A 24549-nucleotide genomic window follows, 5' to 3' on the forward strand; every position below is an offset into this window, starting at 1 on the left:
CTAGAGTCTATCAGTCTACTCTAAGTCCTGATTGGTGACAGCCTATCAGATCTAAGCTGGTAATTAAGCTTAGGGGAATTCATGCTAGTACCCATATTTTGGACGCTAAGGTCCAGAATTGGGAATTATACTTGACAGGGTGGATGTTGGCATTGTTGTTCATGGATGATTGATTCATCAATGGCTGTTGTCAGGGACACAACTCCATGCTCCAAATGTCCCTAAACCTCCAACTTCCAGAAGCTGGGACTGAAACTAGGTGACGGGATGGATCACTTGAAATTGCCCTGTTCTGTTCATTCACTCTAAAAGCATCTGTCACTGGCCACTGTCAGAGACAGGATACTGGGTTACGTGGACCATTAGTCTGACCCAGTATGAGTGTTCTTATGTTGTTGACCATCTCTTACAGCTTCCTTTCTTTCCTCTGTCCTTTCCTTATAACAAACATAAATATCCCTATTACTTTGACTGTAATGTCATGCAAGTAGATAAGAGGTTTCAGTGGGCAAGTTGTTTTGTAGTTTGCTGGTAGCTCTTCATATATGGCTTCTGTTTTCATTCTTCTCTGACACACTTGTATTTAACCTTGAGTTCAAAGCACTTTTCAAGGAGTCCTTATTTTAAATTGGGTTTTGATTTTTAAACCTATGGCGCTCCTTAGTTGGAGGACACCTGTGAACCTTTGTAAGGTGAAGATAGAAGAGGAAGTTGTTTTGGGGCTGGAGTGGGGTACCAAATAGGATTGTTATCATCTTTGTATAATCTTTTCATTGCTGAACAGGAACTGTCATATTCTTAGGAAAAGTCTGAAGAGCCTTTTTAAAGTAGCATAATGAACTTGCAGTGAGGGACAAGAACTAAATGGGTTCCAACTCAGCATATTGGCACTGGTTCCTCATCCAACCTCTGTCTTTTTCAGTTTGCCAAGAGCTTGGCACAGTTCATTAATGAGCAGAACATCAAGGATCTGAAAGTTTGGACCAGTCAGATGAAAAGGACGATTCAAACAGCGGAGGCTTTGGGAGTGCCTTATGAACAGTGGAAGGTTTTGAATGAAATAGATGCAGTAAGTTCTCCTGGGTTTCCTTTTTTCTAACTATTCAAGAAAGTGGTTTTGTTTCAGATGGGGGATGGGGAGCACTTTATTGTGCAGTAATAGGGTTTGTGTGGATTAGAAAGTAATTAGTATTATGGTTCTGGAGGTCTGAAGGCTTGTGCCCTTTCCCCATTTACAGTATTCAATGTTTTAGTAAAAGGTGCCCTAATGAATTGAAACTTGGTCTTGGTTAAACGGTATGCAACTTAAAGGGTCACTGTGGTAGTGTGCTGCAGGGGAAGCCCTAATCAGCTCTTGCCACTCCAGCCTCAATCAGGGGAAATGGGTTGGGGCTGGGCCACTATCTGGGACTGGCCTGGGAACTGGCCACACCTGCCAGCCTTGTTAACAGGGGCTAAAAGCTAGGGAGGAAGTGAGTTGGAGGGGAGGGGGCAGAGACTAGGAGGGGAGAGTAGGCCCAGAAGGAACCAGGATCCTGCTACCCTGTTGCCACTGAGGCATGTGCTAGGCCAGACCTGTAAATAATATGTAAATATTTGGAACTTGGTGGTGGGGACCGTCCAGGACACAGGAATAGAGAGCATGGGTGTTGCACCAACTTGAAGTGGTCCTGACTTACTGGGGAGCGGGGCCAGGAGACTGAACTCAGCTAGGTGTGGTGAGCACCCCATAACAGTCACACAGTTCATTTCTTCTGTAGGCTGAGCATGGGCACCTTCGCCACCCTCACAAGCTCCCTCTTTGCTGCTAGGGGCTCTATGGTGTTCTTTCCTCTCTCCAACCCCACTTAAGTCCTCTCTTCCTCCTCACCATTCTTAAATCTTCCTCCCCTCCCCCTTTCTGGGAGATAAGTCATTTAGGGTGTCTGCATTTTAAATTCTATTGGGACCGTGAGCAGAGCTGAGATGGGCGAGGGAGAGTATTGTTAGGTTAAAGGTGTTAATGGCTGCTGTCAACCAGTTCTTCAATATGTAGACAATTGCAGACTTGGTTGAAGCTAGTAGCTCTGCATGTTCCCTCATTTCACCCATCTGGTTCTGACTTTTCACAAAATCAATAGCATTCTGCCCATTGATATCTAGAATGTTCCCTGAAATTTTGCAGTGGATTATATGCAACATTCAAAGGTTATTGCAAGCAAAGAAATGCCATCAAGGTGTGTGTTGGACCTGGTTAATAAAAAGGACACTCAATATAATTCTAGGTCCAAAATTAGGCTTGTTCTTAGTAGAGAGAAAAATTTGTTAATATTTGGCACTTGTCACTTGATTACCATTGTAAGGCACTTATATTTATAAATTTTGATGCTTCTTTGGGGACCACATGAAGGATCCTTGAAAATAGTAGCTTTCCCTATTGTCTGTCAAGTGTGTGCCAGGATGTTCTTATCTGGGAGTTACTGTCATCATTCTGAGGACATCCTGCATTAAATAAAAACAGTATATGTGGATAATAAATGTTCTTCTACCTCAGTATGACTGTGAAATTGACACAGTCTATGTCAATGACTAGATCACCTATAGGATCAATAAATTATTACATAGAAGCTCCAAGTCTGCCACTGTGGGTATGGGAGATAAAGATCTACTGTTGTGCCCATGGGCCTGATGACTCTCATAGATATTGTGTGCCTTTTTTGTTTTTGTTACCCTTAGGGAGTCTGTGAAGAAATGACATATGAAGAAATTCAGGAAAACTATCCTCTTGAATTTGCCTTGAGAGACCAAGACAAATATAGATACAGATACCCTAAGGGGGAGGTATGCTGCTGTTTGTCTTTTTTCTTTTTCTTTTTTTTTCTTTAAGTTAAGAGTGTGTCATGTTTTCTAAGATGCTAGGTATCTTGAAGAAAATTGAGTAATACATTGTTTTCCTTGCCAGGTGGAAGGAGTATAGGAGCTTGTAGACCTTATTTAGCCAAAACCTTTTAGCTGAATACACCCTTTGTGTAGATTTATGTTTTTGTTTTTAAAATAAATACCATATTTGCAAATATGCCTGGAAGGATTTTCATACATTACTATTATTTTTATATTGATATTTTGGTTGTTTCACAAGGTGACTGAGCAGGTTGTATTATTATTAGACATGCAGCTATATGCTGTAAAGACAGCTATTTATAATTGTCATCTTTGTGTGTAGTTAAATGTCACATATCATGTGCATTTTTGGTTCAATATTGTGTAAATCTGTAGACACATTTGCTAGGTTACAAGGGAAGCCAGTCTTGCACCTCAGAAACAAAAATGAACCTGCTAGCATTTTTATAAGGAGACTAATTAAACTGAGGCAGTTAATGGATAGTCATGGTCTGTCTTTGTATGCTAAAGATTAGGATTCATGGCAGCAATTAGAACACCTGTTTTGATGTTTGTGAAGAGTGCAGTGGACTTCATTGGTACATAAATGAAGCCTTCGTGCTCTCTTCCATCAATAGTCTGAGTGATCATCATGCCCAGAATAGGTTTGTGATAAAGTGTTTTCTTCTAGATGTGAGCAATCCATTTAGTAATGACACAGTCACTAAACTGAAAAAAGTTTTTAATCTACTCAGACAAGGACTGTGGTTTTTTCATCAGTGCTTCCTTTGAAAGATTAACAAACATTTCAAGCTGTCTCATTGCTCTTATTGATTAATCTATTTTGTTAATTTCTCAAAATAAATGTATTTGTTGGTGATGACAGCAAAGCTGAGTCATTCAATATTACCAGGTTGGAATATATTCAGTGTTACTGTTGCCAAAATCAAAATAAATGAAGTTGTAGAACGTTCATGCCATTTATATTTTAGCTTTGTCATATACGCAAGAACTATTAAAGGTATTTATGTGTGTGAATTCATTGTTTGAGAAAGCAGCAGGTATAGAGTAGGTGGTGGCAATGATCGTTTCCTTATAGTGTCTTGTCAGCGTGCTTGTAACAGTCAACTCGAGAGACAACCTTTTAGAGGTGACAGGGTAGCTTCTGTGAAAAAGGTGTATAGAGTTTGATAGAGAATGTTATTTTTTCTATAGAGTGTTCAAATCAACAAGCACAATTAGACCTGTTACTCTCTGTGAAATTGGAGTACCCAAGCTCTTTAGTTGTCTTCGTAGAGTGGGACTTATTTTAATAGTAAAATAAATATACTATTTTTAATTTTTTTTATTTATTTTTGTGTGTAATATGGGTAGAAGATCAACAAATGGACGTCAGTTGAAAACAAGTTTTAGGGCACGTCTACACTGGCCAAGTTACAGTGCCGCTCTGAGAGCACCGAAGGAAAACCATTGTTGTATGTACACACTGACAGCTGCCTGCGCAATAGTGTGTTCACACTGGCGGCGCTATTCAGAGCACTCTGGGCAGCTATTCCACAGAGCACCTCTTTCTCTTTTGCCACTAAGACTTGTGGGAAGGCAGAAGGGGTCGCGAGGCATCCTGGGTCCTGTCCCAATGCCCCGTGATGTATTGCTTCACATCCTAGCAAACCCTGTGCTTCCGTCAGCATTTGGTGCCATCTTTCAATCGTTTGTGTACTGCTTGAGTTGTTGACAAGAATACTGCTTGCACTGACCAACGCATCATGAGTGGCAGTGGAGTTATTCCTTAAACTACAAAGGCAAGAGGAGTGTGACATTGATCTCATCACATATAGTAGTTATGACACAAGAATGCTTGTGGCATTCATGGAGGTGCAGATCATAGTGAAAGGCCGCTTTTGGGCTTGGGAAACAAGTACTGAGTGGTGGGATCACATTGTGATGCACGTCTGGGATGACGAGCAGTGGCTGCGGAACTTTCACATGAGGAAAGCCACTTTCATGGGACTGTGTGATGAGCTCGCACCAGCCCTGTGGACACGAGAATGAGCTGCCCTGTCACTGGAGAAGCATGTGGTGATTGCACTATAGAAGCTGGCTATTCCAGACTGCTACCAATCGGGTGCTAACCAGTTCAGAATGGGTAAGTTGACAGTTGGAATCATATTGACGGAAGCGTGCAGGGCCATTAATCACATCCTGCTCCGAAACACCATGACTCTGGGCAACATGCGTGAGATTGTGGATGGCTTTGCACAAGTGGGCTTCCCTAACTGCGGAGAGGTGACAGATGGCACGCACATTCCAACTCTGGCACCAGGCCACCTAGCCACCGAGTACATTAATTGCCAGGGTATTTCTAAATGGTTTTCTAGGTGCTTGTGGATCACCATGGGCGTTTCACAGACATTAACGCAGGCTGGTCTGGAAAAGGTGCATAACACACACATCTTTCGGAACACTGGTCTGTTCAAGAAGCTGCAAGCAGGGACTTTCTTCCCGGACCAGAAGATCCCAATAGGGGAAGTTGAAATGCCCATTGTGATCCTGGGAGACCCCGCCTACATCTTAATGCCGTGGCTCGTGAAGCCATACATGGGGCGACTTGACAGCAGCAAGGAGCGGTTCAACAACAGGCCAAGCAAGTGCAGAATGACTGTGGAGTGTGCATTCGGCCGTTTAAAAGCCTGCTGGCAATGCCTGTATGGGAAGCTGGACATGGCTGATGACAATATTCCTATGCTTATAGTTGCATGCTGTAAGCTCCATAATATTTGTGAAGGGAAGGGTGAAAGCTTCACTCAGGGCTGGACTGCAGAGGCTCAGCACCTGGAGGCTGAGTTTGAACAGCCGGAGACCAAGGCTGTTAGAGAGGCACAGTGCGGGGCCATAAGGATCAGGGATGCCTTGAGGCAGCAGTTTGAAGCTGAAAGCCACTAATATTTGGTGCTATGCTCGGGATTGCAGTGCTTGTAATGCTGGGAGGTGATTGGTGCACATTATGCAAGAAGGGGCTTTAACATAATTGTATGTTGATTTGCGGTGCTCTTTTTGCTTTCACTTAATAGAATAAAGATTGCTTTCAAACCATCACAATTCTTTTATTGAAAGACAACAACCAGAGGAGAGAATCAAACGAAAAAATTCATCAGCACGGATGGGGATGGGGGAATGGAAGGTCTCGAGGAGGAGAGGTCCCGGGATGGCTACTGTTTTGTGTATGTCCAGGGTTCATACCCAATCTTCTCCTTTGGAGTACGATGCAGCGGGTGTTGTACTTCAGCAGGGCCAAACTGCAGATGGATGGGTGTTGAATGCAGTGAGTATTGGGAGTCCACACTGCTGGACTGTGAGGAGGGAGGAGTGGAATTCTGTGGGTAGAGAGTGGAGCCAGGACGTTGATAGGAGTGTCTTGGCGGTGTGTGTGGGGTCGCATGGGGAAGAGTTTTGCGACAGCAGCTGCAGGGGAGGACAGAAGTGGAGCTGCTCAGTTTGAAGAGCTAGTATTGCCTGGAGCGTGTCCACTTGGCCACTCCATAACTGTTAAGAGCCGCTTTACGGCTTCTTTCTGGTGTGTCATGTTCCTCTTTTGTCCCCTCTTCTTGCTGTTCCGCCACTCCTTCAGTTCCTTTTCCTTGGCAGTGGATTGCCTCATAACATCACGCATAAAGTCCTCCTTAGTTCTTCTTGGACACTTTCTAATTCTTTGCAACCATTCTGTCACCGATAACAAAGAGGGAGGCTGTGTTCTCAAAGTCTTCTCTATGAAGTTTAAATGCAACATTTTACAGAAGCAGTACTGTTTGCAACACAGACAACACTGTTCCAGTGATTTAAAACACAGCCAGTACACTCACATCTGTCACTAACTGGCTGACCCCCTACAAACACACATGAGCTGGAAGACCCCCAAAATGATGAGTAGCCACAGGGGCAGGGTAAATCACTGTTCCCGGACCCTGCTGTACACTGGGCACTTGCCTCTTGAACACTTGGGGAGAGCCAGCACCGTAGGGGGGGTCTGATAATCATTCCTGTCCCCACATTTTCCACAGGAGGTGATCATTATGGAAGATAGCTTAATGCTGAGGGTGAACAGAGAATCAAAGGAGGGTCTTCTCCAAGCCTGCGGCTTCTGCCCTGACACCTGTGCAGCAAGCCTGTGTGCAGCAAAGCCCTCGCTCCCCACGTGATGGCACAGTGGCATGGGAAAGTTACAGTTAATGGGGCAAGAAACAAAACAGCTCTGCCGAGGAACCTGTGGGATTGGATTGCCCAGGATCTCTGAGAGTTTACTGGAGATCTCTGAGGGAAATTCCTGTGAAGTGAGGGAGTGTATCAACAGCCTGTTCTGCTGCTCAAACTTGTCATGAGGTGGGAGACAAGCCTGCTTTCTGCAACCCTCCTGCCCCCAACAACTCGCTTCAGCAATTCCCAAAATCAGATCCACTTACCAGGGGCCTCATTTCCTGTTTGCGCTTCACCAAGATCTGATTGGCTAGGCTCCTCTGGGGTAGAAAAGAACTCCTGACTGCATGCATCTCTGGACTCTGAGTCATCCTCTGCCTTTGGTTTCCCCACCCCCTCTTCATCAAGATTGCCTCCTCCTGGTTCAGTCCAGTCTTGACTGGCAATGAAGCCAATGAAGTATCCACAGTGGACTTTGCAGTGGAGGTGGGCTCACCATCGAATATCACGTACAGCTCTTTGTAGAATCGGCAGCTTGTGGGTGCAGCACCAGAGCGGCGGGTTGCCTCCTGCACCTTGTGGTAGGCATTTTGCAGCTTCACTTTGATCCTGCTCTGCAATATATCCCGGTCGTGGCCCTTTTCTATCATGCAGCTAGAAATCTGTCCATAGGTATCATAATTCTGACAGCTGGAGTGCAGCTGGGACTGGACAGCCTCCTCTCCCCAAATGCCTATGAGGTCCAGCAGCTCAGCATTGCTCCAATGGGGGGATTGCCTGGTGCGTGGAGAAGGCATGGTTGCCTGGAAAAATGTGCTGAGACCGCAACACACATCACTGAGGAAACAGGAAGTCGACTTTCAAATTTGCAAAGGAATGTATGTGGTGGGGCTGATGGTTGGTCACCTGAGGGCAGGGCAGTAGAATTCAAACCGATGGCCAGAGAGGTGAGAGCAGGCATTGTGGGACACCTCCTGGAGGCCAATCGCAGCTCTGTAATCACCACAGTGTCTACACTGGCACAGCAGCTCTGTAGCTATGGCAGAGAAAGGTCTATGCCTCTCATTGAGGTGTTTTTTTTTTTTTTTTTAGAGCATTGCAGCTGCATATTTTCTGCACACTAAGTGGCTTGGTGGTGTGTACACCTCGGAAATTACAGCGCTCAAAATCTGCTTTACTGGGCACAAACTTCCCATTGTAGATTGGGCCTTAGTCACTACTCACTGGTAACTTCCAGGTTAAAAGGTGTATGTTTTTGTTAAAATAATCATTTAGGCATGGGGCACTTTTGTATCAAGGTCAAACTCTAAACTTTTTTTTTTTTTAAGGCCAGTATAGAGCAGCTACCTAAATGTTATCACCCTCATGATATTGCAGAAGTTAAGTAATTGTGGATAATATGACCCAAACAGGAAGGGTTATGGTGTTAACTGATTACAGCCATGTCTACACTAGAGACCTTAACAGTGGCACAGCTGTACTGCTGCAGCTGCGTCACTGTAAGTTTCCTGTGCAGCTGCTCTGTGCTGACGATAATTAAATCACCCCCAACAAGCAACAGTAGCTGTGTCAGTGCGTCTGTCAGTGAAACGTACATTCGTCAGGGCCTGGGGGTGGGGGTATTTTTTTCATACCCCGACCAACAAAAGTTTTCCTGACAAAAGTGCTAGTGTAGAGATTGCCTAAGATGAGACAAATTTTAGGGTTTTTTTTAATTTTAATTTTTAGTTTAATTGAGCAGGCGTAATCCAGAAACTAGGAAAATACAAAGAAACAAAAACACCCTTTGACTTTGGTCAGTCTTCCTTAGTGTGGGCTTAATGCTAATCTCTGTTCAATACAATATTTAACCACTTTAAACACATGCTAAAGTTGCGTTGACTTCAAGTTGGCCTGCTTAAATGCTGTCCTGAAAAAAGGTGCTTTTCTGAATTGGAGTGAAAAAGGTATTATGGAAGAGAATCTAGCAACCAAATTAATAATAAAAGTTTTGGTATTTCCCATTGGAAGGATCAGGCCATAAATTACCAGCACAGGATAGCCCATGAATGAGAAACTGAGTTTAAAAAACAAACCAAAAAATATGAGTAAGAGTACATCAGAGTATAGAAGTTCACGCAAATAGAGGTAATATTAAGATAAATATTAATGGTAAAATTCTATATTTGAGAGGGTTGAGGAATAATTTGGCTCCAGAGATAATGACAAATGAGTAAACCACTTCCTCTACAGAGTAAAAAAAAATTGTAAACTTTTGTTTTTTCTTTTGCAGAGTGCACTATACAGATGTAGGCCCTCCTTTCTGGTCAATATCCTGTCTTAATAAAATGTTTATAAAACAACTAGCATTAGTAGTTCCTTCTGACTCTGCAGTAATTCCTGCCTAAGTAAGCCTGTGACTGCTCAATATGCTTTTGTTTTCCAGTCATATGAAGATCTCGTTCAGAGACTGGAGCCAGTAATTATGGAGCTGGAAAGGCAGGAAAATGTGCTTGTTATATGTCACCAAGCAGTTATGCGCTGTCTGCTTGCTTACTTTCTGGACAAGACTGCAGGTATATGCCCTTAATCAGTATTGATGTTTTAATTCAATGGGTCAACCTTAGCCTTGCAAGTGGTCTTGGCAACTTATGCAGCCCGGGCACAAAGCTCACCCTTCCCTTGATGCAATGTTAATGTCACAGCACATTCTAACGCAATAATTCACTTGCACATCAAAGGTTACTTCCCCTGGGTGAATGGTTAAGTGGAATTTCTTTTCATGTCTGACCTACCTTTCTGCATGCCTGCTGTGTGATTTGTATTTAATAATTCCTGTCTTTGAATACACAAATATTTTTCTGCTCAACCAAAAAACAGGTCTCAATGTCACTTAGGAAGAAAAGATCTTTAAATAGTTTTAATGTAACAAACATTACAGTTAAGTGAATTTTCTTGTTCCCAGTATTTCATATGTATTTTTGTTTTTCAATTTCTCAGAACAACTGCCTTATCTAAAGTGCCCACTCCATAGTGTCTTAAAGTTAACCCCAGTGGCTTATGGTAAGTTAAAACACTTTTTTTTTGTAAACATGCTATTATCAAATTCCACCCTTGATTTTATTAAAATAAAGATACATAAACTGAAGTCCTTTCCAGTATAACTTTAGGGAGAAGTCCTTATTTAATTTCCTTTCCCAATATCAATAAAATTATTTAGTCAAAATACGTCTTTGTGAAACATCTTTACAAATTTCCTTTATTGGAAAAATAAATAGTTAAATCTATAAATGCTGAGGGCCAAATTCTGTCCTTATATATGCATATACCTCCCTTCCAAATTAATGGGAGTGTACATATATGTATTTGAGAGTTTTGATTACACCAGAAAAGTGTATAATAATGAAGATATGAAAATAACAATTTGTGTGTGTGTGTGTGGACACTTTCTTGTGTGTATTCATTAATTTAGTCCAGATGATATTTCACCAGCAAGCACACCTTGACTATGTTTGTACTGTGCCAGCTCTAGGGGACCCCAATGCTGGTTGAGTCCTTTGGGCACTGATTTAATGTCTCTGCTAATTAAAAATAAGCAAGTGAAATTCTGAAGGTTACTCATAAAATGGGAGTTTGGTAATTGTCAAACTTTACCCCCAAAGAGTCTGCTGGTTGTTTTTTCTGAGATTTATTTATGGTCCCTCTTTTTGAAAAAAAAAATAAATTTTTTTTTCTTTTTTCCTAGCTGTGTCCCCACTTTCTGTAAAACTCTTCATTAACAATTATTACTGTTAGATTGCTTTTCAGCAAATCTAAACTCTTAGATTTACCAGAAGTCTACAGAATACAAGGAATAAAATTAAATAAATTCTAGAGTGGTTTTGCACACACAGTTCATAAACTCATCACTACTAAGATTAAATGCATCTCAATCCTGATTCAACACGTCTTATTTTAATGTGTTTCATTACATTGTCTTTAGAATGATTTGTTTAATTTTACACAGTGATGGCTAATCACTATTCAGAAGATAAACTGTAGATGGAGAAAAATTTCTCACAATTTATCTGAGAATGAGTTACCAAAAAATCATTTGACAATCTAACTACGCAATGGAATTCAAATGGCAAAGGCTAAACAATATATATATATCCAGTTTAAACGAAAACAAACCCAAATTGGCTTCTGTTCAGATCTAAGTAAGAGAAAGGAAATAGTTGTTAAAAACCAGGGGAATTCATATCTGGGAAAAAAAAAAAAAAGAGATTTTTATAGACTTCATAGCAATGATCTAAAATATTCTTGCTTTTTAAACAAGCTAAGAGAACTCTTCACTTTAGTGACATCTGGTGTCCAAAATCATTTATAACAAGTTGCAAGGCAGGTATTCTGGGAGTTCTGGTATTTAAAAATATCTTAATGGAGAAGGAAGGCATGTTGCACAGGTTATCTACACTACGGGATTATTCTGATTTTACATAAACCGGTTTTATAAAACAGATTGTATAAAGTCGAGTGTACGCAGCCACACTAAGCACATTAATTCGGCGGTGTACGTCCATGGTCCGAGGCTAATGTCGATTTCCGGAGCGTTGCACTGTGGGTAGCTATTCTATAGCTATCCCATAGTTCCCGCAGTCTCCCCTGCCCCTTAGAATTCTGGGTTGAGAGCCCAGTGGCTGATGGGGCAAAAATCATTGTCGCGGGTGGTTCTGGGTAAATGTCGTCAGTCATTCCTTCCTCCGGGAAAGCAACGGCAGACAATCATTTCGCACCCTTTTTCCCTGGATTGCCCTGGCAGACGCCATAGCACGGCAGCCATAGAGCCCGTTCAGCTTATTTTTTTTTTTTTTTACCGGCACCGTATGTGTACTGGATGCTGCGGACAGAGGCGATACTCCAGCGCTACACAGCAGCATTCATTTGCTTTTGCATGATAGCAGAGATGGTTACCAGTCGTTCTGTACCGTCTGCTGCCAGTGTAATTTGGCAATGAGATGACGGTTATCTGTCCTTCTATGCTGTCTGCTGCTATCATGGGTGCCCCTGGCTGAGATCGGCCGGGGGCGCAAAAGCAAAAGTGGGAATGACTCCCCGAGTCAATCCCTCCTTTATGGTTTCTAAAAATAGTCAGTCCTGCCTGGAATATGGGGCAAATGTACTAGAGAAGCAGTATATCAGAGAGTACAGCTGCTCCGTGTCAGATCCCGCAGAAATGATGAGCTGCATGCCATTCACGGGAGGCGCCCCTGCAACAACCCCACCCGTTGTTTCCCTTCTCCCCCAACCTTCCTGGGCTACCGTGGCAGTGTCCCCCCCCCCCCATTTGTGTCATGAAGTAATAAAGAATGCAGGAATAAGAAACACTGAGTTTTTAGCGACATAAAATGAGGGGAAGGCAGCCTCCCGGTGCTATGATAGTCCAGGCAGGACATTAAGCAGTATGGGGGGAGAGGAGCCCAGCATCCCACTGCTATGATAGTCCAGGCAGTACAGAATCTTTTCTTTTCACATGAAAGGGAGGGGGCTGATTGAAGCTCAGCCACCAGTTGCTATGATGAAGACGGTTACCAGCCGTTCTGTACCATCTACTGGGAATGACGGGGAGTCATTCCTATTTTTACCCAGGCGCCCCCGGCCAGCCTCACCTGAAGCCAACCAGGAGCACTCACGGGCTGATGGTGACGATGGATATCAGCCATATTGTACCGTCTGCCACCAGGGAGGGGAGAGGAGCGGATACTTCTCTTCACTGCTGCAGCATCGCGTCTAACAGCAGCATTCAGTAGACATAGGGTGACATTGAAAGAAGTCAAGAAATGTTTTCTTTCCCTTTTCTTTCACGCGGGGGGCGGGAGTAAATTGACGAGCTATTCCCTGAACCACGCCGGACAATGTGTTTGAACCTACGGGCATTGGGAGCTCAGCCAAGAATGCAAATACTTTTCGGAGACTGCTGGGGACTGTGGGATAGCTGGAATCCTCAGTACCCCCTCCCTCCCTCCATGAGCGTCCATTTGAGTCTCTGGCTTCCCGTTACGCTTGTCACGCAGCACTGTGTAGCCTGTAGACTTTTTTTTCAAACGCTTTGGCATTTCGTCTTCTGTAACGGAGCTTTGATAGGAGAGATTTGTCTCCCCATACAGCAATCAGATTCAGTATCTCCCGTACGGTCCATGCTGGAGCTCTTTTTGGATTTGGGACTGCATTGCCACCCGTGCTGATCAGAGCTCCACGCTGGGCAAACACAAAATGAAAATCAAAATTTCGCAGGGCTTTTCCTGTTTACCTGGCCACTGCATCCGAGCTGAGATTGCTGTCCAGAGTGGTCACAGTGGAGCACTGTGGGATACCGCCCGGAGGCCAATACCGTCGATTTGCGGCCACACTAACCCTAATCCGATATGGTAATACCGATTTTAGCGCAACTCCTCTCGTCGAGGAGGAGTACAGAAACCGATTTAAAGAGCCCTTTATATCGATATAAAGGGCCTCGTAATGTACAGCGTTAAATCGGTTTAATGCTGCTAAAATCGGTTTAAACGCATAGTGTAAACCAGGCCCCAAACTATTCTAGTGTTTCATATAGAAATTGTACTGAACTGTTATGTGATTTTGGGTACTTTGTGATCTGGATTTGGATATTGGACCTGGATGTTATTAACAGTATTTTAAGATACCAGATAGGAAAACAGAATTAACAATGAGACCCCCTCTAGCTCCTGTTGACTAAAATAGTAGGAAGGCTGTGCTTATGAGAATGGATTTTTGTATTTGTGTGATTGATAGGTGCAGCATAACCTATTTTTTAGTAATTTCACCAACTGAAACCATAAAATTTGTCTTCAAAAGTTAAAATTATAAATATTTCAATTTGTTAATATTTCTGGGAAACTAATATTGATATGTCACTTGGATTCCATGAGACAAGATGTGAAAAAGCATGAGATATTTAATAATCATGTGTGTTTCATGTGTTTGGGAAACCTTTGTCCCCTAGTAAGTTGTCATTACCTAGTGCTTTGAACTTAACATGTCTTAGTCCCTTTCTTATGTGTGTAATTGTACTATGTTAGTTCCCATAAGTACTTGCTATGTGTCAGATCGTTCCTCAAGAATCCTACTTGGCAGTGTGTTCATCCCTAGTGACTAGTGGGGATGGACAGATGGGCTATGCTTATTATCTTAACACTCCTTTACAACCCACTCTGAGGCATCTGCTTAAAAGTTAACCATCTGATGCTATATTAACTTCTATACAAAATTCTGTGTTTTTAGAACCCCCCCTTAAGGAGACAAGGCAGGAAGTGTGGAGCTCTGAGAGAATCTCTGAGTTAATGGCAGGGAAACAGAAGGCTCAGAAACCTCTGTGGAAATAGTTTTAGAATCGAACAGTTCCCCAGCAGCTGCACATATTATTCCTGGGGGATCTTGTGCCAAAAAATAATAAGTTCTGTGCACAATATTTTAAAATTCTGCATGTTTTATTTGTCAAAATAACCCAATATAATCAAGTCAGTTTCAATTATTTTGCTGTTTTATTTAAAAATACCTGTCAACAAGTATATCTGTAACAATACAGACAACAAAAATTCAGAAAATGTTTTTGACAAATAGATTCCTTACTGGTTATATTAGTACAGAACTTTAAGTAGTAATCAATTTAAACTACAATACAGAAATATATTTCCTGCATCTCTCAGAAACAATGCAAAGGCTTAGGGGAGTCAGGAGTAATGGAGGAGCTAAGGAAGTGGGAAGTAATTGCTGCAAAGACGCCTGGGAGTGAACCTGGAGGGCTGTTGGGTATGGGTGGGAGAAGTATGGAACAGTTTGGTTTTTGAGGGGAGGGTTTGTTAGGGAGTTGTGAAGCCTCATCTTTGCAGACCCTGGCTGACTCCTAGCTTCTCCCATTCAATCAGGCACATCTACCCCATCCCTATGTGTCCCTGCACCCTCACTCAGCCACCGCTTCTCTCCCATCCCCATGTACCCCTGCATCCTCACTCACATTCAGCCCCTGCCCCAGTCTGTCCCCCCACTAGCCCTTTAGAACCTCAGTCTGTCAGAAGCCCCACTCTGTCCATCCCCCTCCATGTTCTGTGCCTCCTCATCTGGCCCCATGGGTAGGGCGCTGTGTGGAACACAGCCTCATCTCCTCCCTATTGGCAGAGGGCTGCTCCCATCCAGAATCAGTTGCCCTCTGTTTGGGTGCCAGAGCAGCCCCTGGTGGGCAAAAGATGTAATTGCAGCACCTCTCCAGCAGAATTTATTTTCTGCAGAGAAAATTTTTGTGTGGGAAACATGTATTCAGCATGTGCACAGTGGTGCAAAATTTCCGCAGGAGTAAAATATCAGGGTTTGAACCCTTTGCTGTTTGTGTGTGGGGATGAGAATGCTAGTGGAAAAACTAATAGGGTTCTCCCTTGAGGAACAGAGTTTCACCCCAAACCCTTTTAATGGACTTTTCTGCAGGATATGGCCATGAGGCCCAGTGTGTTCTCTCATTGCTAGTTGCAAATGAGTTTCTCAATATTAGTCAAAAAAGATCCCCCTCTGAGGAACAGTACAAATTTGTACCATTCTGACTGTTGATGTAGCTTTAATTTTTGGAAGTAGGGTGGATTTCTGCTTGACTTGCATTTGGGGAAAGACTGCATTATAACTTCTGACAGCCGCGTTAGTCTGTATCTGCAAAAAGAACAGGATGTTCCAGTGTATGCATCCGATGAAGTCGGCTGTAGCCCACGAAAGCTTTTGCTCAAATAAATGTGTTAGTCTCTAAGGTGCCCCAAGTACTCCTGTTCTTATTCTAACTTCTCTGATTCACTGTAATTAGTAAGTGAACAGACTAATTAGAGCACATATAATAATGCGTCACAAATGGTACTTTGCTTTAATGTTGTGTGAGGTTTCAGAGCATATACTAATAGATATTTTGTAGTGTATTTCATAAAAATAATGTCTTAGTAATATGAGACCTGAACTACAGCCCTTGGTTATTAAACATTGCTGAGGAGTGAGTCTAGACCACCAAATTATGGAGAGTGCAGATTAGTGACAGATGATTTAGTGAGTTTCTTCTGTTTCTTCAACATGATGAGGACAGGTGGGTAAATTCTCTCCATATGGGACGTATCAGCTTTGCTCTCTGCAAACAATCTTGTTTTTTGGTTTGTGTGTGTGTGTGTGTGTGTTTTTTTTTAAATGCACTGGATAGTCACTAGTCTGTAAATGGATCAGTTTTTTCTGGAGGCATCTATTAAAACCAAGCTAGCATGAGAGACAAATAATGGCTTTCCTACTTTCTCTGAGCTTGTTGGCTCATCCAATGGAAAAAAAATTGGCTTCTCCCCAGAGGTTAGCTTTAGATTTCCATTTATATAAATGTTAAAATGTTAGGTAAATTTAATAATAATTTAATAGGCTTGCCTGTGCCAGCCTTAGTAATGTGGGCTTTTAAAAATCTGAAATATACATGCATTTGGTCACATTCACCGTTGTTAAGAGTTTGAGGTCAGTACAATGTGATGCTAAGGTTAAAAATATCCGAGAAAACAGAAGTGGATGTGAAATTTTATGTTTGTGTGTATGCCTATCATCATTTTTGATTGGTTTTTGAACAAAATGAATTATTTAGTTTCCCTGTCTTGTTAAAAGTAATAAGAAGAATATGAGGTTGAAGATAGTGAGAACTGGATTAATCACCAAACTGGGATAAATACTAAACCCACTGGGGTTGGTTCATTGTGAGGCCAAGGACAATTACAACTTAGCAAAGGAATTCCAAGTGAAAGCCAAGAGGTGGAGGAAAGGACAGGGAATAATCTTTTAAAGTTAGATCACATATTTGCTGTAACTTTTTTTAAAAAGCAAAACAGTTTTAGAAACATTAATTGCTTATCTGGTTAATTTCTGTCAACAGGTTGTAAGGTGGAATCTATATTCCTGAACATTGAAGCTGTAAACACACACAGAGATAAACCAGAGGTAGGACAAGTGTTCAATACAAATACCTTAATGCATTGCATTTTCTGAGATGATTATCATAAAAAAAAGTCTATTGCCCAGATTTAGAATTAATTTGTTACAATTGCTGAGCATATTTAACGTTGCACATCAACTTCGTGTAACCAGTATGTTACTCATCTGGGTATTGTTTGCTAGATAAGTTTGTGAAAAGAAATTTTACATTTCAGATGTAAAGGTAAACTCTGGCTCTTGCATTCAGAAATGTCAACTGTGTGTACATAGTGTTTCTAAGTCAATGCCTTCTATATTTTTGTTAGAAAATACAAAGGCCAAAGCCTTAGTAATGATCAAAGCAATGAATAAGCTGTTCAGTCTGTTATGAACCAGCTTATCATGCATCTATTTCACTTTACAAGTGCATGATAATGTATTTTTTAAACATTAGAGAAAAATTTTGATTGAGCTCTTTTTCCATTTTGGAATTGGCATAGTTCCCCATGCATTTCCAAAATGTGCAAGAACTGTTGATAGTAGGGATTAATGAAGTCTGTCTTGCTGTAGGCTGACTGCAATTACAGGGCTTTGTCTGTACTGAGAATTTTTAGCAATGCTAGCCAACGGTGGGAACACTAGCACAGAGAAGGAATGGGTGTTTTTATATCTGTCATGTTGACCACCTCAAAGCAAGCCCGGCCAACTGAGGTTTCATCATTTCACTGCAGAAGACAGGGGTGTGTTTACACTGAGATACCTAACCTGAGATATCTCAGTGGATGTAGCTAGTCAAGGTCAACTCGTATACCCCCCAGTGGCTTGTATGTGTATAATGTGTAAGCAGAATTAGGAAGTCAGGCTTGCATTCTTGTAGAATCAGAGTATGAGATGCTGTGTGTGTCATAGCATTCTATAGTAACACGAGTTTGGATTGACCATATTACTCTGCCATTGATGAATTATAAAAGCTTACCCAAAATTGATAAGCATGGTGCTTGTGCTACTAGCTTTTCTGTCTACACCTTGTCTCCCTTGAAGTAATTTGGCTACCATTGCAAAGAATAATATGGGTAGAGTTGAGGCAAATGCATTAGTGCAGTATAGTCAATTTATATTATAGTGAGAAGTTGGGATTTGTGGTATTGATTAGGGCCATACATGTGTGAAGATACGAGATTTTTTTTTGTTTGTGTGCATGGAAATGATGTGTGTGTAATATAATATCTATATCTATATCTATATCTATATATATTTATTTGAGTATATATGGCATTTTTGTGACTAATCAGTTTATTGCATGCTGTTTGCTACCGGGCTTTGCAAGAAGTTTTATCTTAGTTGCACTGAGTTGACAAAACATTGGTTTCAGTAGCGATTCTAGTCAAGTGCTTTCATTATGGATGTTTTTTACCATGTTTAGGCTTCACTGCTTTCATTACTACTTTCCTGTCAACGGTTACATTTTGCCAGATTTTTTAATCTGTCCTTCTTGATGCAACTTGCATATTATGCTGAAAGCCACTTAAGAGGAACAGAGCGTAAATAATGGGATGCTTTCTGGTAAACACTTCACCTCACCCATCAGATGGAATATTAAACAATTCTGACAAATTGAACATGTTCTTTAACACCGAAATGACATCCTTATGTGCCCCTTTGTGAATATCCTTATTTTCAAGCCATGACTTTTTCAGTGATGATCCAAATGACTGTCTCCTGCAGTTCAGATGAAGAACTGCTGATTAACCTTAGTCTGCCACAGTGTCTTACAGCATGCAGCGTATTTCCAGGAAATTGCTATTGGGAATATTCATTATGATAGCTTATTAAAAACGTTCATTTGGGAAGAGAACCTGTTGAGTCACTGCATTAGCTCTAAATGTTATAATTATGGGTACCTGAGGACCTAATGCTGTTAATTAGCACCTTTTGACCTGAAATGCTTCACAAACTACACATCTGGTGTTGCTAAAATGTAATCATGTTTGGGGAGAAGGGTAGAAGTCAGGCAACAACTGTATGGTAGTGAAACTAGTGGAAAAGTTTGACAAAGGATAGCAGAGTAAACCTGAGTTTTTTCAGGGAAGACCCATGGGGATTTTATTATCCGTAGAGAGTCACAGACAGGACCTGTACTTGAGATGTCTTCTGAAAGACCCACACTGAGTAAAGTTCATAGTATACATTTAAACTAACTAGGCAGGATGAAAGGCTAAGTTGATTAGGTCAGGATTAAGAGTGTGGCATTAGAGTATAAAATATTTCCTTTATGCTATCTATGTAAATGGTAACTGCTACTGTAAAATCTAATTTTAAAATACTCTTTATTAAAGCTGAACAGCTATAGTATTTAATTTAAAAAAATTACCATTACAAACAAGATGCTTTCCTAATAATTGTACTGTGTGCGCTTCTTAGATATAAATTCCATATCAATATATAAGGCATGATACAGTGCATAGCAGATATTGAAAAAAAGTTTTAAAATACTTTATGTACTCTAAGAAAAATTCAAGACTGGTCATTTTTACATTGCAAAAATACATATAAAGGAGTAGAATAACTGACTTTCCTATGTTTTCGATAATAAAGATGATCTATCTGAATTTGGACTCCAGATCTGACTGTTCATGTACAGTAGCATCAGATTTGTAATGACTTCAGTCTCAGTCTGGATAGGATAAAGGAAGAGTGATCTTTGTTTTTTTCCCATAATAAATCTTATGGAGCTACTTCAACAATCATTTGAGTTATCTCTCTGATGTTTTGGATTTTATTTCAGAAAGCAAGTTTAATGCCTTTGTATGGCAGTAAAATCTGTTTCCTTTGCTACATATCTTAGTCCATAAATTAGAGATTCATTGCAAAAACTCATTTTAGATTTATTTCAGTTAATTCAGTTTTTATCATAAAAAGAAAAGAGAAATTTGCTCACCCTAACACAGAGTCAGGGAAGTGTACAGGGAGAGAAACATGTAACCCAAATGCCCAAAGCCTTTTTTTTTTTTTAAGTGGAAAATATATTTTTGGAATTGAAATGGCTTTGGTTTGAAGCATGAATTGATCTTTCAGATTGAACCTGAATGCACATCATTTGGTTTTTATTTAAAGTCGTAGGTAGGGTACTAGGTTAGCAGGTACTTTATTTGAATTTGGTGATACTGTTGTAGGCCCCCAACTTGAGCTGCATGGGTGCAGCCAACATCAGGCTTATTAGCTAAACTATCTGCCCTTTGAACACATGCTGCATTGAACATGGGCAATACTATGCAACTTGTAATCAGAGATCTACCCATAGGTACTGTTTTACTCTTGGGGGAGGGATTTTGTCATAACTCACCACATCAGGTGTAGTTTTTGTATTCTAAACTAGCTATATTACAAGTAAAGTGAAGATCATGTTATGGAAATGCAGTGTACGGCTCTAGTCAGGAAAGCATTGCTATTCAGAGAAACCAGTTTACATACTTGATTTCAATGGGAGCGGAGTATGTGCTTAATGATTTTCCTGGGTAGGAATAGATTTAAGCACATGCTTAAGAGTTTTCCTGATTGGGGCCTATAATAGGAATCCTCTACATGTGAATAACTGAAGTGTTAGCAATAAAATTTATGTAGGATTGATAGTTATTTTATATAAGTTGTGCTGCTGTATGTTCTAATGCATTAAAAAGCTGTTACTTCACTGAATTTTCTGAGTGAAAAATCTTTTGTTGAAGTACAGCTGTGTACTTGTGAAGGAAGCTGATTGATATTTTACTGCTGCTTATTGCTGCATGATAAATATTCTCCTCTGTATTTTTATTATTATACAGAATGTAGACATTTCCAGACCTCCTGAGGAAGCCCTTGTAACAGTCCCTGCTCACCAGTGAACCCGTGTCCAGATCAGCTATCAAACATGTGGTGCTGTTTTCATCCTATTACTTTAAAATACATCTTTAAAAAAATCATTCCAATCACTTTGAAATCAATTACAAAAATAATATTTAAATCATTGTACAGCACATAACATGTAAAATTGTCTAGGCATAGTGAAACTGTATTATGCTAATTCAGTCAAACCTTAATTGGCTGCTGTTTGCGTTTTTTTGTTTTGTTTTTTTTAAGATTTCCATAATCTGTGATTTTTGCAGTTTTAATTTTTAAATTGTTTTTTAGGTCCAGTAACCGTTGGACTTTAGTTGAAGTATGAAAGCTACGATGCATAACATACTGTGTGTGATAAGCACAAGCTGGGCACAAGTACTACTTGTTTCCCTGGCCTTGGGAGTGATTGGACTGTTAAATGTAGCAGAAAATAACATTTCCATAGTTAGAAAAAACATTTAGTTCTACTGATCCGTAGTGCTAGTGTGGTAGATCTGCTAGATTACCAAACTCTGTAATGATGTATATTTGGAGAGGAGGCTAGCAAGTTGAAGCTTATTTTATTCCAGACTTCAAACATAATGAGAAGTATATGAGTATTTTAATGTGTGTGGTTTTTCTTAAAATATATTTCTGCATTCGGCGGATAGCAGAGTTCTCTGTGCACATAGTAACAATTTTCATTTGGTTTCTTTTGTTTAGGAATTAAGATAGAAACACAGAATCTTAAAGTTCCCTATTCATGGTCTGGCAAGCAGCAGCCACACTTACTGCTAGTAGTACGCTGCTCCTAGCGCATATGTGGATGACCTTTGAGTCGTCATGTAGTCTTTGAGTCTTCACCTTTGAGTCTTCAATAGTGCATACATCTTATCAGAGCTTACCTTAGGTACAATACAAAGGGCAATGGCCATTTCAGATTAGTCTGTAGCTAGATTTTAGCTTATACTTAAAAGATTGGTTGGAGGTTGTCCTGACCAAAATGGGTGCACACACCTCCCGAAGCATTAACAGAATGTTTGTGTGAAAGATGTCATGTTTACTACTGATTGTCAAGCAATTATTCACCAAGAGAGTGCAACATGCCAGTGTCTAAAATCCTTTACACATTGTACAAAAAGAAATTGTAGCTCATTTGAAAGTTGAGTAGCAGCACGACCTTGCTGTTTTTTCGAGGATAGAGACCAAATTAACATAAATTAGGAGTGTCCGAGTAACAGGGGCAGCTTTATTTTCATTGCATCGAATCTTGGAAAATAGGCTGCTTTCTAAGCAATTGTTCTTCATCTAAAAGAATAGCACAAATCCCTTGTTGTGTAAACTGTTTGTTCAGTTAATAGGTCTGTTTCTCCAGCGTGTACATTTTTTACAAACATTTTGCATTTTGGTGAAATTAACTATTTGCATTTTTTGATAATTACTGTTGAGGTCATGTACCGCATTACGCGCTCCTAAATACCATAGTGATAGGGATTAATTGATAGCTAGCTGGCTTCTGTAAATAATCTATCCTCCAAGTATAGAATTTGAAGTTTCAAGTGATAGCATGTAGTACTGGATAGGACATTAGACTGGGAGTCAAGTGACCTGGGTTCTGTTCCCGTTGCTGCCATGAGTATCCTTGAGAGGTTTGCAGGGAAGTTAGTTATGTAAACCAGAGATGTGGAAAAGTAACAAGATAGTGAGTAAATTAAGGAGGAGTGTGTGTGTGGCCCATTACTAAGGAGAATCCTATGCAATTGTAAGTATATATTCAAAGTTAACTTAAAGCTGTTTCTGCTGTCTGATGTCTGTAATACTTATATCCTGCAGATGTAGGTAAGAGTCAGTAGGCAGTTCTAAGAGGCCTTTTTCAGTTTGTATAATTGCCTGGATGTGGCAGTGGAGTAAGTGGTTCAATAACTGCTTACAGTTATTGTAGCACTAGAGAAAACCTTACCAGAGGACAGAATGGATTTTTAACCCTGGGCTGATTTGTACAGAGCTCCAAGGGAAATCAGCTAGTTATAGTGCCTAAGCTGCTACAATACACTGATTTAAAATATCTATTCATTTATTTTTATGAATTTTTTTATCTTTTGGGTTTTGGATGTGTATGCTTTTCAGAAACTGAGTTCTGGTGTTGTTTTTTATTTTTATTTTTTGTGCGTGGTAAACTAGCCGTGTCTGCATTCAGTGTATTTAACAACTCCTTGTCTGGCTTCTTTCTGAAACATACTGTCCTCCCTACTTCATTCCTTCCAGAATTGTTTTTCTTGCAAGCCAAGGGTATCCTGGAGACAGGCATAAGCCCATGTTGGCAGTCTCAAGAGCTGCACAGTTCCTGCCAGTAAAAAAAAACACTATTATGTGCTCTCCCGTCCTGGTTCCATCTACTCTCACAGACATGGTTGCCATAGGTATCTGAGGCCTGGTTTACACTACGCGTTTAAACTGATTTTATCAGCGTTAAACCGATTTAATGCTGTACCCGTCCACACTACGAGGCTCTTTATATCGATATAAAGGGCTCTTTAAATCGGTTTCTGTACTCCTCCCCGACGAGAGGACTAGCGCTAAAATCGGTATTACCATATCGGATTAGGGTTAGTGTGGCCACAAATCGACGGTATTGGCCTCCGGGCGGTATCCCACAGTGCACCACTCTGGACAGCAATCTCAGCTCGGATGCAGTGGTCCAGTAAACAGGAAAAGCCCTGCGAAATTTTGATTTTCATTTCGTGTTTGCCCAGCGTGGAGCTCTGATCAGCACGGGTGGCAATGCAGTTCCAAATCCAAAAAGAGCTCCAGCATGAACCGTACGGGAGATACTGAATCTGATTGCTGTATGGGGAGACAAATCTGTTCTATCAAAGCTCCATTACAGAAGACGAAATGCCAAAGCGTTTGAAAAAAAAATCTACAGGCTACACAGTGCTGTGTGACAAGCGTAACGGGAAGCCAGAGACTCAAATGGACGCTCATGGAGGGAGAGAGGGGGTACTGAGGACTCCAGCTATCCCACAGTCCCCAGCAGTCTCCGAAAAGTATTTGCATTCTTGGCTGAGCTCCCAATGCCCGTAGGTTCAAACACATTGTCCGGCATGGTTCAGGGAATAGCTCGTCAATTTACTCCCCCCCCCACGTGAAAGAAAAGGGAAAGAAATCATTTCTTGACTTCTTTCAGTGTCACCCTATGTCTACTGAATGCTGCTGGTAGACGTGATGTTGCAGCAGTGAAGAGAAGTATCCGCTCCTCTCCCCTCCCTGGTGGCAGACGGTACAATATGGCTGATATCCATCGTCACCATCAGCCCGTGAGTGCTCCTGGCTGGCTTCAGGTGAGGCTGGCCGGTGGCGCCTGGGTAAAAATAGGAATGACTCCCGGTCATTCCCAGTAGATGGTACAGAACGGCTGGTAACTGTCTTCATCATAGCAACTGGGGGCTGAGCTTCAATCAGCCCCCTCCTTTTCATGTGAAAAGAAAAGATTCTGTACTGCCTGGACTATCATAGCAGTGGGATGCTGGGCTCCTCTCCCCCCATACTGCTTAATGTCCTGCCTGGACTATCATAGCACCGGGAGGCTGCCTTCCCCTCATTTTATGTCGCTAAAAACTCAGTGTTTCTTATTCCTGCATTCTTTATTACTTCATGACACAAATGGGGGGGACACTGCTACGGTAGCCCAGGAAGGTTGGGGGA

At 41.2% G+C, this 24549-nt stretch overlaps 1 protein-coding gene across 5 annotated transcripts in view; it reads left to right on the forward strand.

Moving 5' to 3' along the window:
• PFKFB4 (6-phosphofructo-2-kinase/fructose-2,6-biphosphatase 4) overlaps positions 1-24549 on the forward strand; it is a 105990-nt gene that overhangs the window by 74172 nt on the left and 7269 nt on the right. For 4 of the 5 annotated variants that reach the window (XM_050957830.1, XM_050957831.1, XM_050957827.1 and 1 more), the window contains 6 exons: positions 923-1069; positions 2716-2820; positions 9476-9605; positions 10030-10092; positions 16955-17019; positions 20811-20901. In XM_050957830.1, coding sequence (XP_050813787.1) covers positions 923-1069; positions 2716-2820; positions 9476-9605; positions 10030-10092; positions 16955-17019; positions 20811-20870 — 570 coding nt within the window. In that variant the 3' untranslated portion in view covers positions 20871-20901. The remainder of the gene's footprint in view (positions 1-922; positions 1070-2715; positions 2821-9475; positions 9606-10029; positions 10093-16954; positions 17020-20810; positions 20902-24549) is intronic. The other variant, XM_050957828.1, reaches the window with a different exon arrangement.

Source organism: Gopherus flavomarginatus, chromosome 6 (assembly GCF_025201925.1).
Source record: "Gopherus flavomarginatus isolate rGopFla2 chromosome 6, rGopFla2.mat.asm, whole genome shotgun sequence".
In the NCBI taxonomy this organism is placed as follows: domain Eukaryota; kingdom Metazoa; phylum Chordata; order Testudines; family Testudinidae; genus Gopherus; species Gopherus flavomarginatus.